Source organism: Maniola jurtina, chromosome 2, assembly GCF_905333055.1.
Source record: "Maniola jurtina chromosome 2, ilManJurt1.1, whole genome shotgun sequence".
Taxonomy (NCBI): domain Eukaryota; kingdom Metazoa; phylum Arthropoda; class Insecta; order Lepidoptera; family Nymphalidae; genus Maniola; species Maniola jurtina.
In genome coordinates this window covers 2,089,169-2,108,287 of record NC_060030.1, presented here as the reverse complement: position 1 = coordinate 2,108,287, position 19,119 = coordinate 2,089,169, and the positions used below count along the sequence as shown (strand labels likewise).

Sequence of the window (19,119 nt, the reverse complement as noted above, 5' to 3'; positions counted from 1 at the left end):
TGGCCGTTTGGGTTAGCTGCCAATTTAACTTATAGTGTGCACAAAATATTGTGACAGTTATTTGTGTGTATGTATATGATAATTAATTTATTAGACACCACGTCCTGTGGTCTGTTTTTCCTCTTCTCCTATTGGTTCTTTTGTTTTGTTTGGTGATACGAATAAAGAGTAATAATAAAATACCTACCCACCCGCATTAGATGGCGTCCGCAAATTCGTCCGCGCGGATTTAGGTTTTTAACCGACTTCAAAAAAAGAGGAGGTTCTCAATTCGTCTGTGCTGACGACAGTATTTTACTAACATTGCAATCTAGCTTACAAGTAGAGCTAATAAGCAATTTTATATTAACCTAAACTTATAAAAGTATTTATAATTAAGAATCGGTCCATTAACTTATCTTAGTTTACAGTTAGTTTTCACTGAAAGACACTTTGTGCTTGTGTTCTTTAAAATGCACTAGCACTAAATTTTTCACTATGTTTATCTTGTTATAGTGTTAGTGCAATTTAAAGAACACTAGAAAAACCAGAACAAACATGAGACAATTAAAAAAAATTGCCAGGAACCTGGGACTATTTATAAGACCACAGCACTTACGACTGCGCCGCAGGAAGGTCATCAAATTAAGAACAAAACTACTTTTGTATGGAGCGAGTCACGGAGAGATCACCGCTAAACAGCCAATTCGTAACTTTCCAACTGTCCACCGTCCAAAGCTAAGCGACCTTGGACTAGAAAGCGCTGTTTCATATCCACTTCTGGTTCGCCATGTTTGCCCGCGCTTGCTCGAGAATTACACGCCTCAAGGTTGGGCGGAATTTTTTAATGGCATAGCTACATGTTATTGCATTTTTCTTGCTGTGTTTTTAGCGTTATGCAAATTATGAAACACTCTCAGATGCTTTAGAGTTAGAGGATACCATTTTGCTGAATATCTTGCGTAGGTTTTGGGAGGACATTCCAATAATTCGATAAAACTATTTAAAATCAATAATACCTGCTTTTCTGAGTGACTCTTATACTTCGGAGATGGAAAACTCTTCAATGGACAAGAATAAATTCCTCGCGAACAAGTTCCAAGTACAGTATTGGGCCACTTCAACCAATTGATTTGATTTTTGGCAGGTAGTTGAAAGGACGGAGAGTAGACCTAACCTATAGGCTACCTTTTATCCCGGAAAATCAAAGATTTGAAACGGGATTTTTAAAAACTTAAATCCATGCGGTCGAAGTCGCGGGCATTAGGTAGTACCTAATTTTAGCAGGTATAGATATATTGGTGTTTTGATTTAATTTACACTATTTCCAGTGTTTTGTTTATTTTTAAGTGAAACATAAAAAAACATGTTTATTTAAAATGTTGGATTGAGCATACCTATTATGTTCATAATCATTATGACGTCGAAACGACTACCTAATAATAATAATAAATTTAAATTTTATTAATAATGGTGTTTTTGGCTCTATTTTTAGTAATTTGGCATTTTTAATAAAACATTAAAAAAACGTGTTTGTAATTTAAATTCCTTTAATAAGTATGTTTGACATAAAATTAGCACAGTGTTTTATTTCCTGTTTAAAGGCCGAGGTAAACGGTAAGCAAAATAAAATATAAATAATGTGTGTAGGTACAAAAGTCGCTTATTATCATACATAATAATAAGTTATTATTATACGTAATAATAATTCTTGCCAGCAAAAAGAAAATATTCTAATTTGGTAGACAAATAAAATCATTGGGAATGCCGTCAATCAAGGATGAGAAATACGCTGTCGACAACGCATGACCACGGCATTCGTATTGAATCTTACTCGAGACGATTATAGCACTAAGAACCTATCTTGTGTCCTTCTTTTTAGTTTATTTTACTTGTACCAAGTCGGGTTCAAGTTGTCTCATTTTTTCCGTAGTCGGGTTAAAGTTTTTTCAACTTTTTTTGAAAGAAGATGATCACATCCTGTAAAATCTGGGAATAGATTGGTACCTACGTGCAGCTCCAACGTTTCTAGAGACTCTAGCTGGTAGCGGTAGTGACCGATAGCTTTGCACTCGATCTGATAAACTTGTCAATGACAATACACAACAGCTTCGACCTAATTCTGTACGCATCGCGATTCGCGCCAGTCATTCGCAATATTTATCGTCGGACGGTCGTGAATAAACGAGAGCGAATAGAAAAAAAACTTTCCGTAATTGTTTAAACTTCAGAGTTCAGTGATTTTGAATACTTTAAAAGTGATTCAATGTAAGTCTTTAATCTTCATAAATATTTTACTATGAGTTATTTTAACCGCCGAACTATAAGTCACGTGTTAACGTGATTAATCGGTTAATTAATAATTAATGTTAGTAAGGGTTTAAGAGTTTTACGAAAAAATTGTTAGGGATTTTAATTATTTTATTTAGTGCAAATGTATCAACTATCAATTTTTTATTAACCTTTTCCTCAAGCCTTTTCCTATTCTAGTTCAAAGGGTTTCAACCTTAATTGCAAAAGTCCTTTCAAGTAATGTAATGAATACCTTCTACCTTAGTATCTTACGATTGTATAATTACTATTCTAGTTCAAGGATTCCCACCTTTTGTTGCAAATGTCCTATCCTTTTTTATATTGTTACCTTCTAGTTGGAGTATTTTTCATATTTTTTTTAAATCATAGGTAGTATTTATTTATAAGGGGTAACTTGGTCAGGAATTTGGTTTATTATGTTACCCTAACAGGAGCAAAACGGTACAAAACATGTAGGTACATAATAATACTGGTTGCATCTTCCTCACAAGCTCATTCTCTTTCTTGTGTCTCTCGACTATTAGAGGTCAAAAATCTATATCAGTGTAGGCTGACCATTATTTCAATTATCATTATAACTATATAATATGTAATTATCTATCCTTCGCTAAACGAAAATGTGCTACGTTGGATATTCCGGTCCATTTCCAGATGTTCTTGAGCGAGGACTTTGTTCTTCTACCAATGCTTCCTTTCCCACAATGTAACGTCATGATGGTCTAAAGGAAGAAGAATCGATCTGAGAACATAACCCAGATGATTGACCTTCCTGCGTTTGATGGTGAAATCAGATTTTTGTTGTAGGTACCGGCGTTTCCTAAAACTTTATTCTGTCTTTGCTTTCCAAGAAGTTCCCAGCATTCTTCGCTAGCACCTCCTAGCACCATATTTTGAAGGTCTCTAGTATTTTGTGGGTATTGTCGGTCGTCAAAGTATCACAACACAACGAACTATATTGCCCATATTACGCTTCATTGCAGTATTATTTAGTACATAGCACTTTTTGCATTCTCATGTATGATACATGAACAATTTCAACCCCGGGTTTTATTGCAGGATCTGGATCCCATTTTTCATTTACCCTTTATTAATTATACCTACCTACCAAGCTATCTATTTGTACCTACTTTTTTGAGACTCTTTTGAGCGTTTTACTTCATCTAAAAGTTTTAGTAATTAGTAGGTACCTATCTACTACCTTTTATACTACCTGCATTCTTGCCTTTTCAGTTACTCGTCTTCTTGTCTTTCTGCCTTTCTTCTATTCTTGTCTTGTCAGCCGCTGAGGAGGCAAGAATGCTGTGTGTTCGGGTTCGCGTTGTTTTTATTGTCAAAGACGATAGGTTTTGCCATGATTTTGCTGTCAGTTTTTCTACAGTCACTCTATGAGTGCTATGATTGTAGTCGTATTTGTACTCCTTTGGTAGGTACTAGCATTTGAAGTCAATTTTTGATAACTAATATTTTCATCTTAGCTTTATAATTTGTGGCAGGCATTAACAGGGCTCTCTCCGTCACTTACTTCGTACAATCGTAGTTCCAATTTCATTTGAATATTAAGCAACCAAAGTCCATGATATTTTGCAGACATTCTAGAAACTAATATCTGTGCCTGTGGTGTTTTAGATTTTCTAAAAATAGGTAGTTTTAAAATTACAGGGGCTCAAAGATTTGTATGTGAATTTTTAAGATCGCGTAACTTTGAAACCGAATATTTTAACAGAAATCTGGAAAACCACAGGCATAGATATTAGTTTCTAGAATATGTCTGCAAAATTTCATGGACTTTACTTGCTTAATATTCAAATGAAATTGGAACTACGTTTGTATGGAGCGAGTGACGGAGAGACTCTTCTTAATGAGTTAAAATATAATGAAGCTGCTATAATTACTGAACCAAAATCGAGGAATTTTTTATAGAACCCATCACTTGTATCGAATAGAAAAAAAAGAATAACGCAACTCGGTTCAAAAATCGCCACACGATTATAAATAAACACGTCAAATTAAAAAAAACTCATCGGATTAAGTTTCCTCTTTTTTCTTGGTTGCAATTTTTTTTTTATTTATTCATCACTGGCCGTATGATTGTGCGGTTAGAACTAAACTTATTTAAGATGATGTTTATTTGAAAAAAAAAACCAATCAAGTGCGAGCCAGACTCGCACACCAAGTGTTCCGTAACATTTTACAGATATAACACTGCTAAGTATTGTATTTATTAATTCGCATGGCAGGCATTTTAAAATTCACCATCTCAGTTTTTTATTATTAGTTGTTGTAGCGGAAATTTTCACACACTGAAAATTTCAGCTCTTTACTTATTATGTTCGCTGACAGACGAAGGACGAACAGACGGACGAACAGTGGAGGTTTAGTGATAGGGTCCCGTTGGCACTATTTATATAGCTTTAATATAATTTGTATAATATAACTATAATTGTGTCTACTTACCTACCAAGTTGTTATTCGAATTGCATTTTATTATCTAGTTCCTAATTCCTTTACTAATTTAATTGTCTGGCTTGTTTTTAGCGAATTCCAAGGTTTTTCAAAAAAAAAAACACGCAAATAGTAGTTAAACTTATTATAATCATATTATTTTATATTATTTTATTTGGAAAACAAAAAAACGTTCAAGTGCTAGTCGGACTAGCACACGAAGGGTTCCGTATCATCATAAAGATATGAGGCAGGTATTATTTTTGTGACTGAAACTGTCTCAAAAACTAAACTAGTTCGGAATACGAAACGGTATTGTTGGCAACACCTCGTTCTCACGTTCTGTGTTGCTTGGTGTTGGTGGTTATGCTGTGGTCGTGACGTCAGAGCCCCTCCATCGAGACGAAAAAGATGGCGCTAGGGCGAGGACGTGGCGTGGAACGACAAGCTTCAGTTGCTGTTTGCGCTCCGACCGATTTACATTGCATTATACGGGTTGATTTTACTATCTGAGAGTTTAATTGTTAACATCAGAAGTGTGTAGTAACTTACGCTTTGAGGAAAAATCGGTCGAAACGCAAACGTACTTTTCCACCTAGAGGTCTTCAAGTGCCAGGACACCGTCGGCCGCGATGGAAACGTAATAAGGTATCTCGTAAAGATACCGAAACTGTGAGTACTTTGAATAATTATTAAAGATTAAGTGAATATGGTTTAAATTACTAAATCGTATTCTCAAACTTTTGTATAGTCAGGTGAGATAATTCGTTACTAAACTAAGTTGAAGGTATCAGCTAAAAGTCTGGCACAATTTAATATTGCGTACAGTCTATAAGTGGTCCTCGTGGGAATAGTGATCGGTAAACGAAATTGTCTTTTAGTTCCAAATTCAAAGGAATATGTTTTTTAAAATGGTTAACTTTTAGTTTGTTCGAATTTTATTTTGGAACTAAATGTTAAATTCACGTTTGTCTCAACTTTTTTTCGAACAAAATATTATTTAAATTATAGTGGGTCAATTATTATAGTAGCATCAGTAATATACGTCCTTAGAAGATAATAATTTAAAAACGTGTGACGATTGAGCTAGTTATTTACATAGAAGTTTTTATAATAAAAATATTAAACATGTGGGTAGTATACGTGACGAACAAGTTAAAATGTTATAGTGGTAGTGGTAAAAGTAATCGAAGAATGTCTTAGGTGAAATGTTAGCTCAGATATAAATCATGATAACCAATCCCGAACTCGTATACTGAAATGAAATGAAATTTATTTATTTGCTGAATATCAGTTGTTGAGTTCAAAATTATAACTAAGTAGCGACCTTCATATTCTACTTCATAAGCATGCAAATATTTAATACTCATCAGGAATAATCCGTACAAATAATCCTGATGAGACCAAAAAGTGAATTAATTTCTATGGTAACATGTCTCTTAATTAAATGTCAATATTAATGTTATAATAATAAGTTATTATATTAATTGTAAGTAAATTTTACATAATATATGGGGTTAAAAAGTGTATATTTTTGATACATGTCACGAGGCGTTTATGGATACCGGAAGTAGTTGTCCGCGCATATCAAAATCGTTAGTAAAGGGATTTCAGTTTAAAAACATTTATTTATCAATAAAGAGCATAACAGTCTTTTAGATATCAGGAATTACAGCTATTTACATTTACAATGGTAGGTACTTACGCACATGATATCAAGTATCCATTTTAGTACTTCATATTATCTACATTGAATAATTGTGTGGGTAAGTAATAACATCCATACGTTTATAATACTAGTTTTTAGGGAAGTTTTCGTAATTGTTCTTCTTTTAAAGCATAATTGGGAGTGTATATATCCTGTTATTATTTTCCTGATAGGAATACAAGTTTGGAGCGCATACGAGTGACTTATATTTAGAATTTTCGTATCTTTATAGAGGTAATTCTTTATTCTTTCTTTATTTGCATTCATGTCTTACATCATAAATAAAAAAATATCATAATATTACAACATGAAGCCCCGTTGGGGCGTTGCAAAGTAAAACATATGTAAATAATCAAAGGTAATATTACAATTCTTATGAAATATGAATAGCAAAAATTATGAATTAATTATATGGTCATTAAATAAAAATAAAATAAAAAGGTCACATATAAATAAAGATTATGGGAGTTTTCAAATTATGTCCTATTATAACTAATCAGACTTTAAAAAAAGTACTTACAAATAAAAAGTGGTTAACAAAGTTATTACAATCTTCTTATATCGTATTATCATATTATTGAGGTATATTCATTCAATAGTTCATGCACACTGTAGTAACATTTTTGGATTAGCCATTTTTTTTAGTTTTGTTTAAATAATGTTTCTTTTGTTTTATCTATTATTATTGCTATACAGGTTATTTAAATCAGTAAATATTTAAAAAAGAGCCTTTGTTGCAGTTTTAAATAAGTACTGTACAGGTTTACCTTAGTGCTACCTAAGTAAATAATTAATTAGATAGATAATAACTTTAAATTATTACAGTAAAGATTATTTAGTTTTATTTTTTATATTCTGCGTGCTCATCGACATAGGCATCCCCTTTTCGATATACTATTCAATATACAATAGAATAGAATAGACTAGACTAGAATAGAATATGATATAATAATTCAAGTAAACTTTTACAAATGCTTTTGAATCGTCAAAATAATTTACCATGCATTACAATATGATGTTTGACTAGATCGTTATAATATTAGGGCGTACTTTTGGCATACAAGATGAATAATTTTACGTAAGGTTTCTATTTAAAGATAAAGCTGAATTTTTTTGTTGATACAAGGGTTTTTAGCAGAATTACAAAAGGGTAATAAAAAAAAAATGTGTTAACATTCCTTTTGATTCAATTGCGTTAAGCGAATTTATTTTTACGTTATAGGTATGTACCTATTGGGTACTAGGGAGTAATAACTTGCTTGGACGGAATGTAACAGAGTGATCCGATTTGGTTTATCCCCGAGAAAAGTAATGTAGTAGTAGTAGACTCGTATACACATTGACCTCTGAAAGCATTTTAGCTATTTTTTGTCCATCCAAACAGAGAACCGTTTTGTATACATGTACAAGTCGATTAGATTGAACTAGAACGAAGGTAAAAGGATTGTACATTATATTTTAATAAAATAGACACAGACAGACTAGTAACGATGAAAGTAATATTTCTCTTCAGAGTTAGAACTATTGCCTGTAGTCTGTTCAATTCAAAAATTTGTTGCATTTGATGTGTACCTGCTTCAAAAACAAATAATAATTACGGATTGTGGTGTGTATAGTATGATAATGAAGCTTTATTTAGTTTGTAAAGTCATAGTATATCATTAATAATGCAAATTAGAATAATATTTAAAAAAAAAATAACTATGATTTATGTTGGTAGTTAATACCTAATATTACAAATTTGGGTAAAAGCTTCACATTTGCGTTGAACAAAGAAATATTCTTGTCCGGATAGCTAAGTGGGTATTATTAACTTGAGAGGGTAGACAAATGCAACATTTTTATGCTCTCAGCTGCAATTCTGTGCTATAATCAGGACAGGCCGAAAATAATAAAGAGTGACAGTAAGAGTATATTGTGCGAATAGAAATATTCGATAGCATACAGTGGCAGTAGATGAATTCCCTGCGTGAATGGACAGATGAATGAGTTAAAAAGAAAGTCTTGGTTTTGGCAGTGGCATGCATCGGTGTCGCTCATAATCCATGACTCTCTGTTTATCATTTTTAATTAACCTAATAATTATTTGAGATAGCGTAATTAATATTTGCATATATGGAATATGAAATACCAATTATTATTATTGTTTGATACTAGAGTAATTCATGAATTAAAATAGTTTGTGGGTTATAAGATTATATTTGGTGACCAACCCTCGTAATTAATAATGCAGTGAACTAGTGAAATCATTAATATAATTGCAGTTAAGATATTGATTAGTTTAAAAAGTGATAGTTTTAGTATGATAATAATTATTTAAAGTTAACTTTGATAGCACCAGCTTTACAATCAAATGATCCGTTTATAATAATAAATCATTGATAGTTAAAATAAAATGGATGAGATCAAATATGATTGTATGCACCGGTGATCCCTTGCGTGGATGCGCGGTAGATAAAGATAGTGTGGTGATTGCATACGTGGATGAATAGTGTCGGAGCACTGTGTGGGTGCACGATGCTATGGCATTGAGTATGTGTTCAGAATTTAGTAAAGAATTTTGAGATTTAGTAAAGAGGTATGATCTGATTTTAATCGTGAGTGCTAATGCATTGCTTCTTTAAAGAATATTCATGGAGTATTAAAAACCGTGTTGGCAAGGCTACCTTGTGTATTATGTTGAGTAATCTATTTAAAATTAAGTATGTATAGCAACATAATTGATACAGCGAGCCGTGATAAAATTTTGGAAGATTAATTAGTTGGAATATTGCACCATGGATATAAGATATCACACTGGGATACGAAGCTTGAACTTTGATAAAATATTCGAAAGATAATTGGGAATATTGTACCATGAATATAAAATATCACATTGGAATACGATGCTTAAACTTGAAGGCGAACTTGGTACGCTTAAGTGAGTGAAATGCTCTTTAAGTGCAAGTGGTCTTCAAGTGATCTTCTACGATGCTTGACCTTGATGGCGAACTTGGTACGCTTAAGTGAGTGAAATGCTCTTTAAGTGCAAGTAGTCTTCAAGTGGTCTTCTATAATGCTTAGAACTTGATGGCGAACTTGGTACGCTTAAGTGAGTGAAATGCTCTTTAAGTGCAAGTGGTCTTCAAGTGGTCTTCTATGATGCTTGGAACTTGAAGGTGAACTTGGTACACTTAAGTGAGCGAAATGTTCTTTAAGTGCAAGTGATCTTCAAGTGGTCTTCACCAACTTGGTACGCTTAAGTGAGCGAAATGTTCTTTAAGTGCAAGTGGTCTTGACCAACTTGCTGCATTTAAGTGAGCGAAACGCTCTTTAAGTGCAGTTGGTTTTCAACTACGACAAATCTGGTCCCCTAAGTGTGGCAAAGTCCCTTTAGATGCGGTTGTTTTGTTCTTTAAATTGAAAGCTGTTGTTGTGATGAGTGATAACGAATGGACAATATTCCTGGATCTTACGAGTACATAGTGGAGGTGTCTTGTTAAGTTGCGAGCTGTCGTATGATTGTGAAGTGATAAGTGACAATGAATGGGCAATATTCCTTAGGAAGTTAGGAAGGATCCTTACAAGTAGGTAATGTGAATCAGGTGTTAACGGTTGTTTCTTTTGCAGTAATTTTATCCCGACTCGTGGGGTGCCCGGGGCGGGCACCATGCAGCATGGCCGTGTTGGCAACACCTCGTTCTCACGTTCTGTGTTGCTTGGTGTTGGTGGTTATGCTGTGGTCGTGACGTCAGAGCCCCCTCCATCGAGACGAAAAAGATGGCGCTAGGGCGAGGACGTGGCGTGGAACGACAAGCTTCAGTTGCTGTTTGCGCTCCGACCGATTTACATTGCATTATACGGGTTGATTTTACTATCTGAGAGTTTAATTGTTAACAGTATATTATGTACCATATACTGTATTTAAACAAAAAATACTGAAAACATTACTTTTTAAAATAGTTATATAATTATAATTAGTTAGTTATAATTATAGTAAGCTGTGACCAAAACAAACGAACATTTTTTGGGTTCATCTTTCTCGGTTTATTGCGATGTTTTAGCTCGGAAAAGAATTATTTCCGTTGACCGGCTTTTTATTATTTGTTGCTACGGTAATAGAAATACCTAGACACTGAAAATTTCAATTCTCTACCTATATTACACCGCTGACGGACAGACGGGCGAACGAACAACGGAGGCTTAGTAATAGAGCCCCTTTGGCACCCTTTGCGTACGGTACCCTAAAAAGCTTTAACATAATTTGTATAATATAACTATAATCGTATCTACCTACTAAAAGTTGTTATTCGAAATTAATTTTATTAGCCAGTTCTTCCAAATTGATGTCTGGCTAGTTTTAGCGAATTTCAAGGTCAATTTATACCTACACGTGTTTCTGGTTAAAAAAAAAACTGCGGTGCTTAACAAATAACTAAAGGAACTTCCTAATTTTTGTAGGAATCGATCAGACTTCAAAAAAAGAGATGCTAACTAACACCAGTGTGTATTAAAAATTTATAACACCCCCGACAAGTGAAGGTTACATTAACTAGAAAAGAACTGATAACTTTCAAACGGCTGAACCGATGTTCTTGGATTATAGCTAAGAACACGTCTTTCGATCAAGCCACATTTCAAACAAAAAAACTAAATTAAAATCGGTTCATTAGTTTAGGAGCTACGATGCCACAGACAGATACCCAAACACACAGATATTCACACATCAAACTTAATTATAATACACCTCTTTTTGGGTCGGGGGTTAAAAAAGAGTATCGGGCTAGTTTGTTGTGGGCGTTGTGGGCTTCTCAAATGAGGTTTGAAATCAAGTTTTTATTTTGTGCTGCGGTATAAATATTATAGGTACCTATATCTGCCTATTTAACTTTGGCGGAGAGGTCAAAAATCCCGTTTTAATAAATTGAAATAATTTTTTTAATACAGTTGCTAATGTCTTAAAACCCACTCTGCAGTCCTCATGAGTGCAAACTCGCCAACAAACTGCTGTAGATACAGTTTGGTGAGATACAAATTATAACCATACTTGTGTGTGCCTGTACCTATTTTCCAATTTTATAACATTTTGTTTAATTTTTTCAGATGGCCTCCGTGGAAAGTCAAAAAAATGGTGACGCGAAAGACTTATTAGCAAAAGCACCATGGTAAGTTTTAGATTTTACTCTAGATTAGCGAGCCTCAGATTCGCACGGATAGCAGTTAGCACAACAACAGTAGGTATCAACAGACCCTTGTCCCCTTGAACTTTGAGTGTGAAAATAACTTGTCGTGCAGGTCTGGAGAACGCTAACCTAACCAACCAAGGCGACTGCGAAGCGGGAACATCAGCCGCGCGGCGGTCACCTTCCGCGATATTTATTGGTGCCATGCACACCTACGCAACCACTTCACCTGCACGGTGTACGTACAGATTCGCGTCGTGGACGCTCCCGCATCCCAAGTTTATAACGTGCAAGTGTGGCCGTAGCTTTAAAGTTTTCCCACTCGTATTACAGCTGCAGATGAAGATGCCCGGACAGTCCGCGTGGATTTAGGTTTTTCAAAAATCCCCTGAGAACTCTTTGATTTCCGTGATAATAAGTCTATGTCTGACCCCGCTCCGGGATCAAAGCTATTTGTGTATCTTTCGTCAAAATATGTAGGTTTTCAAAACCTCAAAACCTTACTTTAAGTATATAATATTATACTTTACTATAAGGTTTTTAGCATCTTTACCGAGACGCGGTCTTCAATCGAATCTCAGCGCGCGTTGAAATAGGTATATCTACCTTTATAAAAATTAATGATATGTATGACCATAAAACTTTATTATTGTTGTACTTAGTTGTGCAAAAAAATAATGACTCAACGTATGAAATATCAACGTATCATCGCCACATTTATAATATTCTTTTGGCAAACGATAAAAACTAGTAAAATGTGATACGCAATCAACGATTGTGCATGTAATGTGGGAAATATAATATTATGGATGGCAAAAACAAACTTAATGATATTATTTTAAAAAAAAATGCTTAAGATATATAAATACTTGCTGATATTTGCGACTTCGTTCGCGTGTATTTGGGTTTTTAAATCCCGTGGGATCTGTTTGATTTTTGGGGATAAAAAGTAGCCTCCAGGTCCAGGTTATAACTATACCTATCCATGCAAAAATTATGTCGATCCGTTACTTCGTTCCGACGTGATTGCAGGATAAACCAACCAACCAATACCAAACCAACAAACCAATAAACCAACAAACAAACAGACTTTCGCATTTATAATATAAAGTAGTGATCATTTTACGGAAATACTACCTACTACTGAGAAAAGATTAAGCGGGTAGGTATGGAATTTCAGAACAATCTCTTCTGGTTTGTAAAATGTCAAGGTATGCGTATGCCTGATTTTTTTTAAAAGCTTTTTAGGGTTCTGTATTCGTAGGGTGCCAACGGGACCCTATTACTGAGACTCCGCAGTCCGTCCGTCCGTCCGTACGTCCGTACGCCCGTCTGTCTGCCAGCGGGCTGTATCTCGTGAACCGTAATAGGTAGAGAGTTGAAGTTCACAAAATGTGTATTTCTATAGCCGCTATAACAACAAATAATAATCTCAAAGTGACTGCCATGAAAAAAATAAAAAGTATTATTTCTTGTACGAAGGTACGGAACTCTTTGTGTGCGAATCCGGCTCGCACTTGACCGATTTGGCGAGTCATTCGGTCGAAATTGGTAGTCGATATTTCGGCTACTTCCAACTGTCCAATTTTGTAAACACGTATGGTTTCGATCACAATAGATGATTAATGTCTTATAGTACCACTCAGCGTCTCTGATGGTGGATATTGAAGATGAGCACTGGAACTCCCTGATTACTATAAGGTCGGCCCTAAGGTCGCTTGTATGGGATGCCTCGTGTGTTGATACATTGGCGGCTATTTGGCGCTGTCTCACATACAGGTGACCTCCGTGGCGGCCGGAGCGGCAGCTACTAAGGCGGAAAGGGCCAAGAGGCGCAAATACGAAAATATAGAAAATAATTTCATATTTATGCCTTTTGAGGTAGATACGATAGGTTCGTGAGGCGAGGATGCCAGATTCTTTTTTAAGGACCTGTCATCTCGTTTCGTGGAGTCCACGGGTGACCGGAGGTCAGGCAGTTACCTTGGTCAGCATATTAGTCTGACCATTCAACGAGGTAACGCAGCCAGCGTTCTGGGCACCCTGCCTCGTTACAGTGATTTGGATGACTTTTTTTTTTTGTTTTGTAATTTTTTAAAAGTATTTGTAAATAAAGACATCTAATTACCTAGGCATTAAGCACCTAGTCTAGAATGAGGTCTAGATTTGTAAATACCACACATTGTGATATATTTCTCAGCGGCTACAGATGAAGGATTGCTATGTTTCCCAATCCGTGTGTAATCGAACTATTGTAGTATAAGTCCTAATGCAGACGACCCCTTTTTTATAGCTGAGGTCGATTTTAATCTGACAATAGATGGTGCTCGTCATGATCAACACGCTGGCCCACTACTGAGTACGAGTCTCCCCTCAGAATGGGAAGGGTTTAGGCCATAGTCTGCCACGTTTGGCCGAGTGCTGATTAGCGGAATTCAATCACCTTTGAGAACATTACGGATACTCAACGCATGCAGTTTTCCTTACGATGTTTAAAGCAAGTGATACTTAATTGCGTCAGAGGTGCGTGCTCGGGTTCGAACCCCAGACTTCAGGAATAGGAGGTGGACGTCATAACCACTAGGATATCATGGCTTTGGCTGATAACAGTGTTCAATTACCGTAATATCACCGCTACAATGTGACAATCGCCATCACTTCGGCTGGTCGATTGTTAAAAAGCTGCATCAATCATTTGACTGGATTTATGACATTCTTGCTGCAACAATGCATTTCAGCCAATAGTGAGCGAGTATTGGCCAATCCAGAGGTGATTGTGATGTGTCGTGGTTAGCTAACAGAATGTCATTATTGGTTAAAATAAAGTTTTGCAGCAATAATACCATAATCACAACAACTATTGAGATCGCCATATTGTGGTAATCACATCTTTCGTTGGACAGTCAGCAACAAAGCTAGGTATGCACCCACCAGTACAAGCGGCTATGGACAGGTGATAACTTAACTTTGTTGCTGACTGTAGGTACTATGTTATATTTTGGGGACTTATGTTGAGCTATTTTCGGTCGTGTGCGTCTAGTATTGTATGTATTATGTTGTATAAGTACCCACACTAGTGGCGTAATGGCACGGCGTAACAGATCATTAGAGTTTGTATGATGAATGAGTAAAACTAGTGTTTATTAAGTAGGTACACTCTAAGAATACCTATAACTACATGCGCAATCTAATTAGCACAGAACCAATGAAGCTGAGCTGACTCCTAGTTCCATGATAATAGGATTGCCAAATACCTCGTATTCACCCTTTTTAGGGTTCCGTCCCTCAAAAGGAAAAACGGAACCCTTATAGGATCACTTTGTTGTCTGTCTGTCTATCTGTCTGTCAAGAAACTTATAGGGTACTTCCCGTTGACCTAGAATCATGATATTTATCGTGCAAAATATTGGAAAAAATGTCCGAGTACGGAACCCTCAGTGCGCGAGTCTGACTCTCACTTGGCCGGTTTTTTTAATACAGAGAGAATTTGCGAAAATAAAATACGGGGTAAATAAAGCTTCCGTTTTTTTTACAAATTCTAAAAGACCTGGGTGGCGAAACTAAACGCTGACGTGACGTTTTGTCTGGGTGGCTGGCGCGTTTGAATTGGGTTTAAATCATCCAACGCCAAACGGCATTGTGAATGCCGTTGTACGTTGATCGTGGGTACATCGTTTGACGGGAAACACCGTTGACATCGAGTTGTAGGCCGTTAATGTGGCCGGGACATTACAGATGGTGTACGAGGACTCAGTCCGTGACCGCCTTGCTCATTTCAAGGGCGGTAACGGTGTCAATGGAAGCGGCTACAATTCGTCCATTAGTCAGACCCTACACGCACTATTACTCAACGCGTCCGTCTCACGACCACTATTAACCTTATAAGTGCGTGATGCACGTAGCTTACAAGGAATCTTGATTACTGAGGTTTAACGAACGCTACTTCAGCGCTTATAAACTGTGAATCCATACTTAATATTATAAATGCGAAAGTGTGTCTGTCTGTCTATCTGCTAAATTTTTCATGGCCCAACCACTGAATCGATTTTAATGAAATTTGGTACAGACATTGGCTACTTTTTATCCCGGAAAATCAGATTTCCTACAGGATTAAAAAAACTGAAATCCACACGGGCAAAGCCGCGGCCGTCCTCTAGTATTTAATATTATCTCGCAGAAATTACTCTATTTTTAATTAAAAAAATGGAAAAATATTTGTCGTTTATGCCTTGTAACGTGATCGCCTTCCGTAAAGCGTGATGTTAATAATTAATTATGTTAAAAATAAATAAATAAATTATTTTTAGTCCAGTCCAAGACCCTATTGAATTCGAAACCTCCCACTTTTTAACCACAGCGTTAACCACTGCGCCCACCATTGCACTAGGAAGGTCGTCTAAAACATCATAGAACAAACGGACAGGACAATCTAGTTGTAGCTATTATAAGTTCAGCGATATAAATGTCCCACTAGATGGGGCGCTTCATAGTAACATGTTTCTACGAACATAGATAATATTATTATATCTGTACCAAAGCTATGTGTGAATAGAATATAATGTTAAGAGTTATCGCGCAAACAGACTGCGATAACAATTGACCGGATTGTGCGAACACTGATGTTAGTTTTTGTTTTTAATTTTTATTCTTTATTAATTAAAAACATATCTGAGTAGACTTACAGTCGCCCGATTCATCTCCCCAGGCTACAAAAAAAACATAATAAAGAATTTACAAAAGTAATACATTCATAATTAAGATTGATTTATATACTAAAATATTAATTATAAATAATTTTATATTCTATTTTTATTTAAAGTCTCTATTCAACACTGAATGATAGCTCATTTTTTAATCCATTGAAGGTTTTCTACGAAAAAATATTTTGAAATTACCCAGTGAAGCAGCAATGTAGAACAAACCAACTTCAGTGGGTATTATTTAGTAGTGTTAGACATTGAGTTAGCGAATCACATAAAGGGGCCAGGGGCCTTTTTCTGATGTTCGTTGGAACATATTGTGGTAAGCACGAAGCGCCCCATCTTGTAGAACATTTACTATCGCTGTATGAGCTAAACAGCGGATTCGGGGGAGGATACGCACAGGACGTGTGAGCGTTTCCACACGCTTCCTGCGCTTGCGCAACCCGCGCCCGCTGCTGCATTAGTGAAAGTCTGGCTGCGCGGCCGCACGCTTCTTTGACTACAACGTAATAGTTGTGAATTTCAAACACAGTGGTTTATTTGCGGTTCGTTTGACTCGTGGTGCTCAGTGATGTGGTTCAACGTGTCCATACAGTCCGGGAAGAAGAAGAATATCCTGTTTTTTGAGTAAGACGGTTATCTACTACACAGTGTTAAATCGTACAAGACCTTTCAACATATAATTATTTAAAGGGGTGTACAAATTTCTAAAAAGTTGACAACGCATAGACCGGTACTGCAAATGTTATGTTTATCTCACCTGTATCAGTGCTACTCATACTAGGTAGGTAGAACTGCGAAAGTGTATTTGTTTGTTGGTTTGTCCTTCAAGCACGACGCAACGAAGCAACGAATCGAAATAATTTTTTTTCATGGATATAGTTAATTAAGTTAACTAGCCCGTAATTTTTTATCGTTTGACGAGAATTTAGGTTTAAAAATCCCAAAGGAACACTTCGATTTTCCGGGATAAAAAGTAGCTCGTGTTTACTCTCCATGTCTTTAAGTATGCCTAAATCACGTCTATCCGTCGCTTCATAGCGGCGTGATTGAAAGACAAACAAACACAGTTTTGATTATTTTGCTAAAACATAACATTTTTATTTTGCAAATTTTGAGTGTATTGAGTTGCCAAATTGTGTCTGTATGTCTGTTACCTTTTCACGGCTCAACCACTGCATAGAAATAGCTTGGATCCTGTAGATGGCCATAGGATACCTTTTTATCCTGGAAAATAGAAGAGCTTCCATCATTCCAACGGATTTTGTAAAAATCTAAATCCACGCGGACGAAGTCGCAGGTATGGCTCGTTAATTTAGCCCGCTTCTACAATTTAGTAGCGTGCACCTTTATCAGTTAGTAGGTAATTATAAAAAAAACGCAAAAAAAAATCTAATTGAATGATTAATTATTCATCATAACCATTTTATTCCAATTAACCTAGAGTTGTTTATTAGCTGAAGACAATAGAGATTGTTAGGTCGATACTAATTGCTCAGTAATTTCTAACTCAAAGCCTAACACGAGGAAGGCACATTATTACACACTAGCTGATACCCGCGACTTCCACACTTCCTTGAGCATTTAGGTTTTTTAAAATCCATCAATAAATTAAAAGTATTGCAAATTCACCAAGTGTACAATTGTACCCAATTGGAATAAATGATTTGACTTTTAACCCGTGGGAACTCGTTAATATTCCAGAATGAAAATTAAACTGTCCCTCTCGTCTTTAACTATTATCGATGTAAAAATCACGTCCATTGCTCCGTTGCGGCGTGATTGAAGGACAAGTCAACAAATCAACAAATCAACAAACAAACATAGTTTCGCAGGTACTTAAATAAAACGGTTTTAAAATACAAAAATTTTCATCATTGATTAAGTCGAGCCTATTAGGTACAAACATACTACTTAATTATATACATTTTAAGTCTTTTATTTTTTAAATACGTTTTTGGCCTAGCCTCGTGAAGTCATCGCATGGTTGTTGCAAGGAAATTCTAAACAAAATCCGCACATCTAAATTCGATTTTTTCTGAAAAAAAATGGATGAGTGGTGAAAAGGTATCAAAGGAGGACAGATAAACAAACTTGAGCAATTATACTTGGTTTTTTAACTTCAAAATAAACACCTACGCCATTTTTAACGATATCAAAGTTTTAATGTTTTTTGTTCACTTTAAAAATAAAGTGAACAAAAAACATTTGTTCACTTTATTTGATAGTGAAATATTTTTTTTGTGTTTTTTTAAACACACAAAGTTTTTTTAAGCGCACAACGGGCGGACATTTTCCAGACCAACTTGCGATTTTTTATTGCGTTAGTGTTTAATATCTCCATTATTCCCAAGATAGGACAAAAAAACAGAAAATAACAAAGAGAAATAATGTCAAAACTCAGGAGTATTTTTTCCAAAACTTGTCTGAAAAAACCTGATACTTAATAATTTTGGAAAACTTATTGAATGAGGTCACAAATTTTCGGTGCTTACTTTTCGTGGAAGTAATAACCTTTGTGTAACGACTAACGATATTATATAGCAGCAATAGGTTTCTAAAAATGTGCTGAACTTCAACTTTGCCGTCCTTATAGTTTACTAGCCGATGCCCGCGACTTCGTCCGCGTGGATTTAGGTTTTCGAAATCCCGTGGGAACTCTTTGATTTTCCGGATAAAAAGTAGCCTACGTGCTAATCCAGGATATTATCTATCTCCATTCTAAATTTCAGCCAAATCCGTTCAGTAGTTTTTGCGTGAAGGAGTAACAAACATTCTGGTCTACAACTAGCAAAGTTGTTAGTCAGTTAGT

General features: G+C 35.6%; 1 protein-coding gene across 2 annotated transcripts in view; it reads left to right on the top strand.

The window, feature by feature from the left end:
• Positions 1-2,112: 2,112 nt before the first annotated feature.
• The window catches only part of LOC123877382 (17-beta-hydroxysteroid dehydrogenase 13-like), a 30,446-nt gene continuing 13,439 nt past the window's right edge, over positions 2,113-19,119 (top strand). The window contains exons 1-2 of one of the 2 annotated variants that reach the window (XM_045924107.1): positions 2,113-2,247; positions 11,525-11,586. In XM_045924107.1, the coding sequence (XP_045780063.1) occupies positions 11,525-11,586 (62 nt within the window). In that variant the 5' untranslated portion in view covers positions 2,113-2,247. Of the gene's footprint in view, positions 2,248-11,524; positions 11,587-16,773; positions 16,935-19,119 lie in introns of those variants that run through there. The other variant, XM_045924116.1, reaches the window with a different exon arrangement.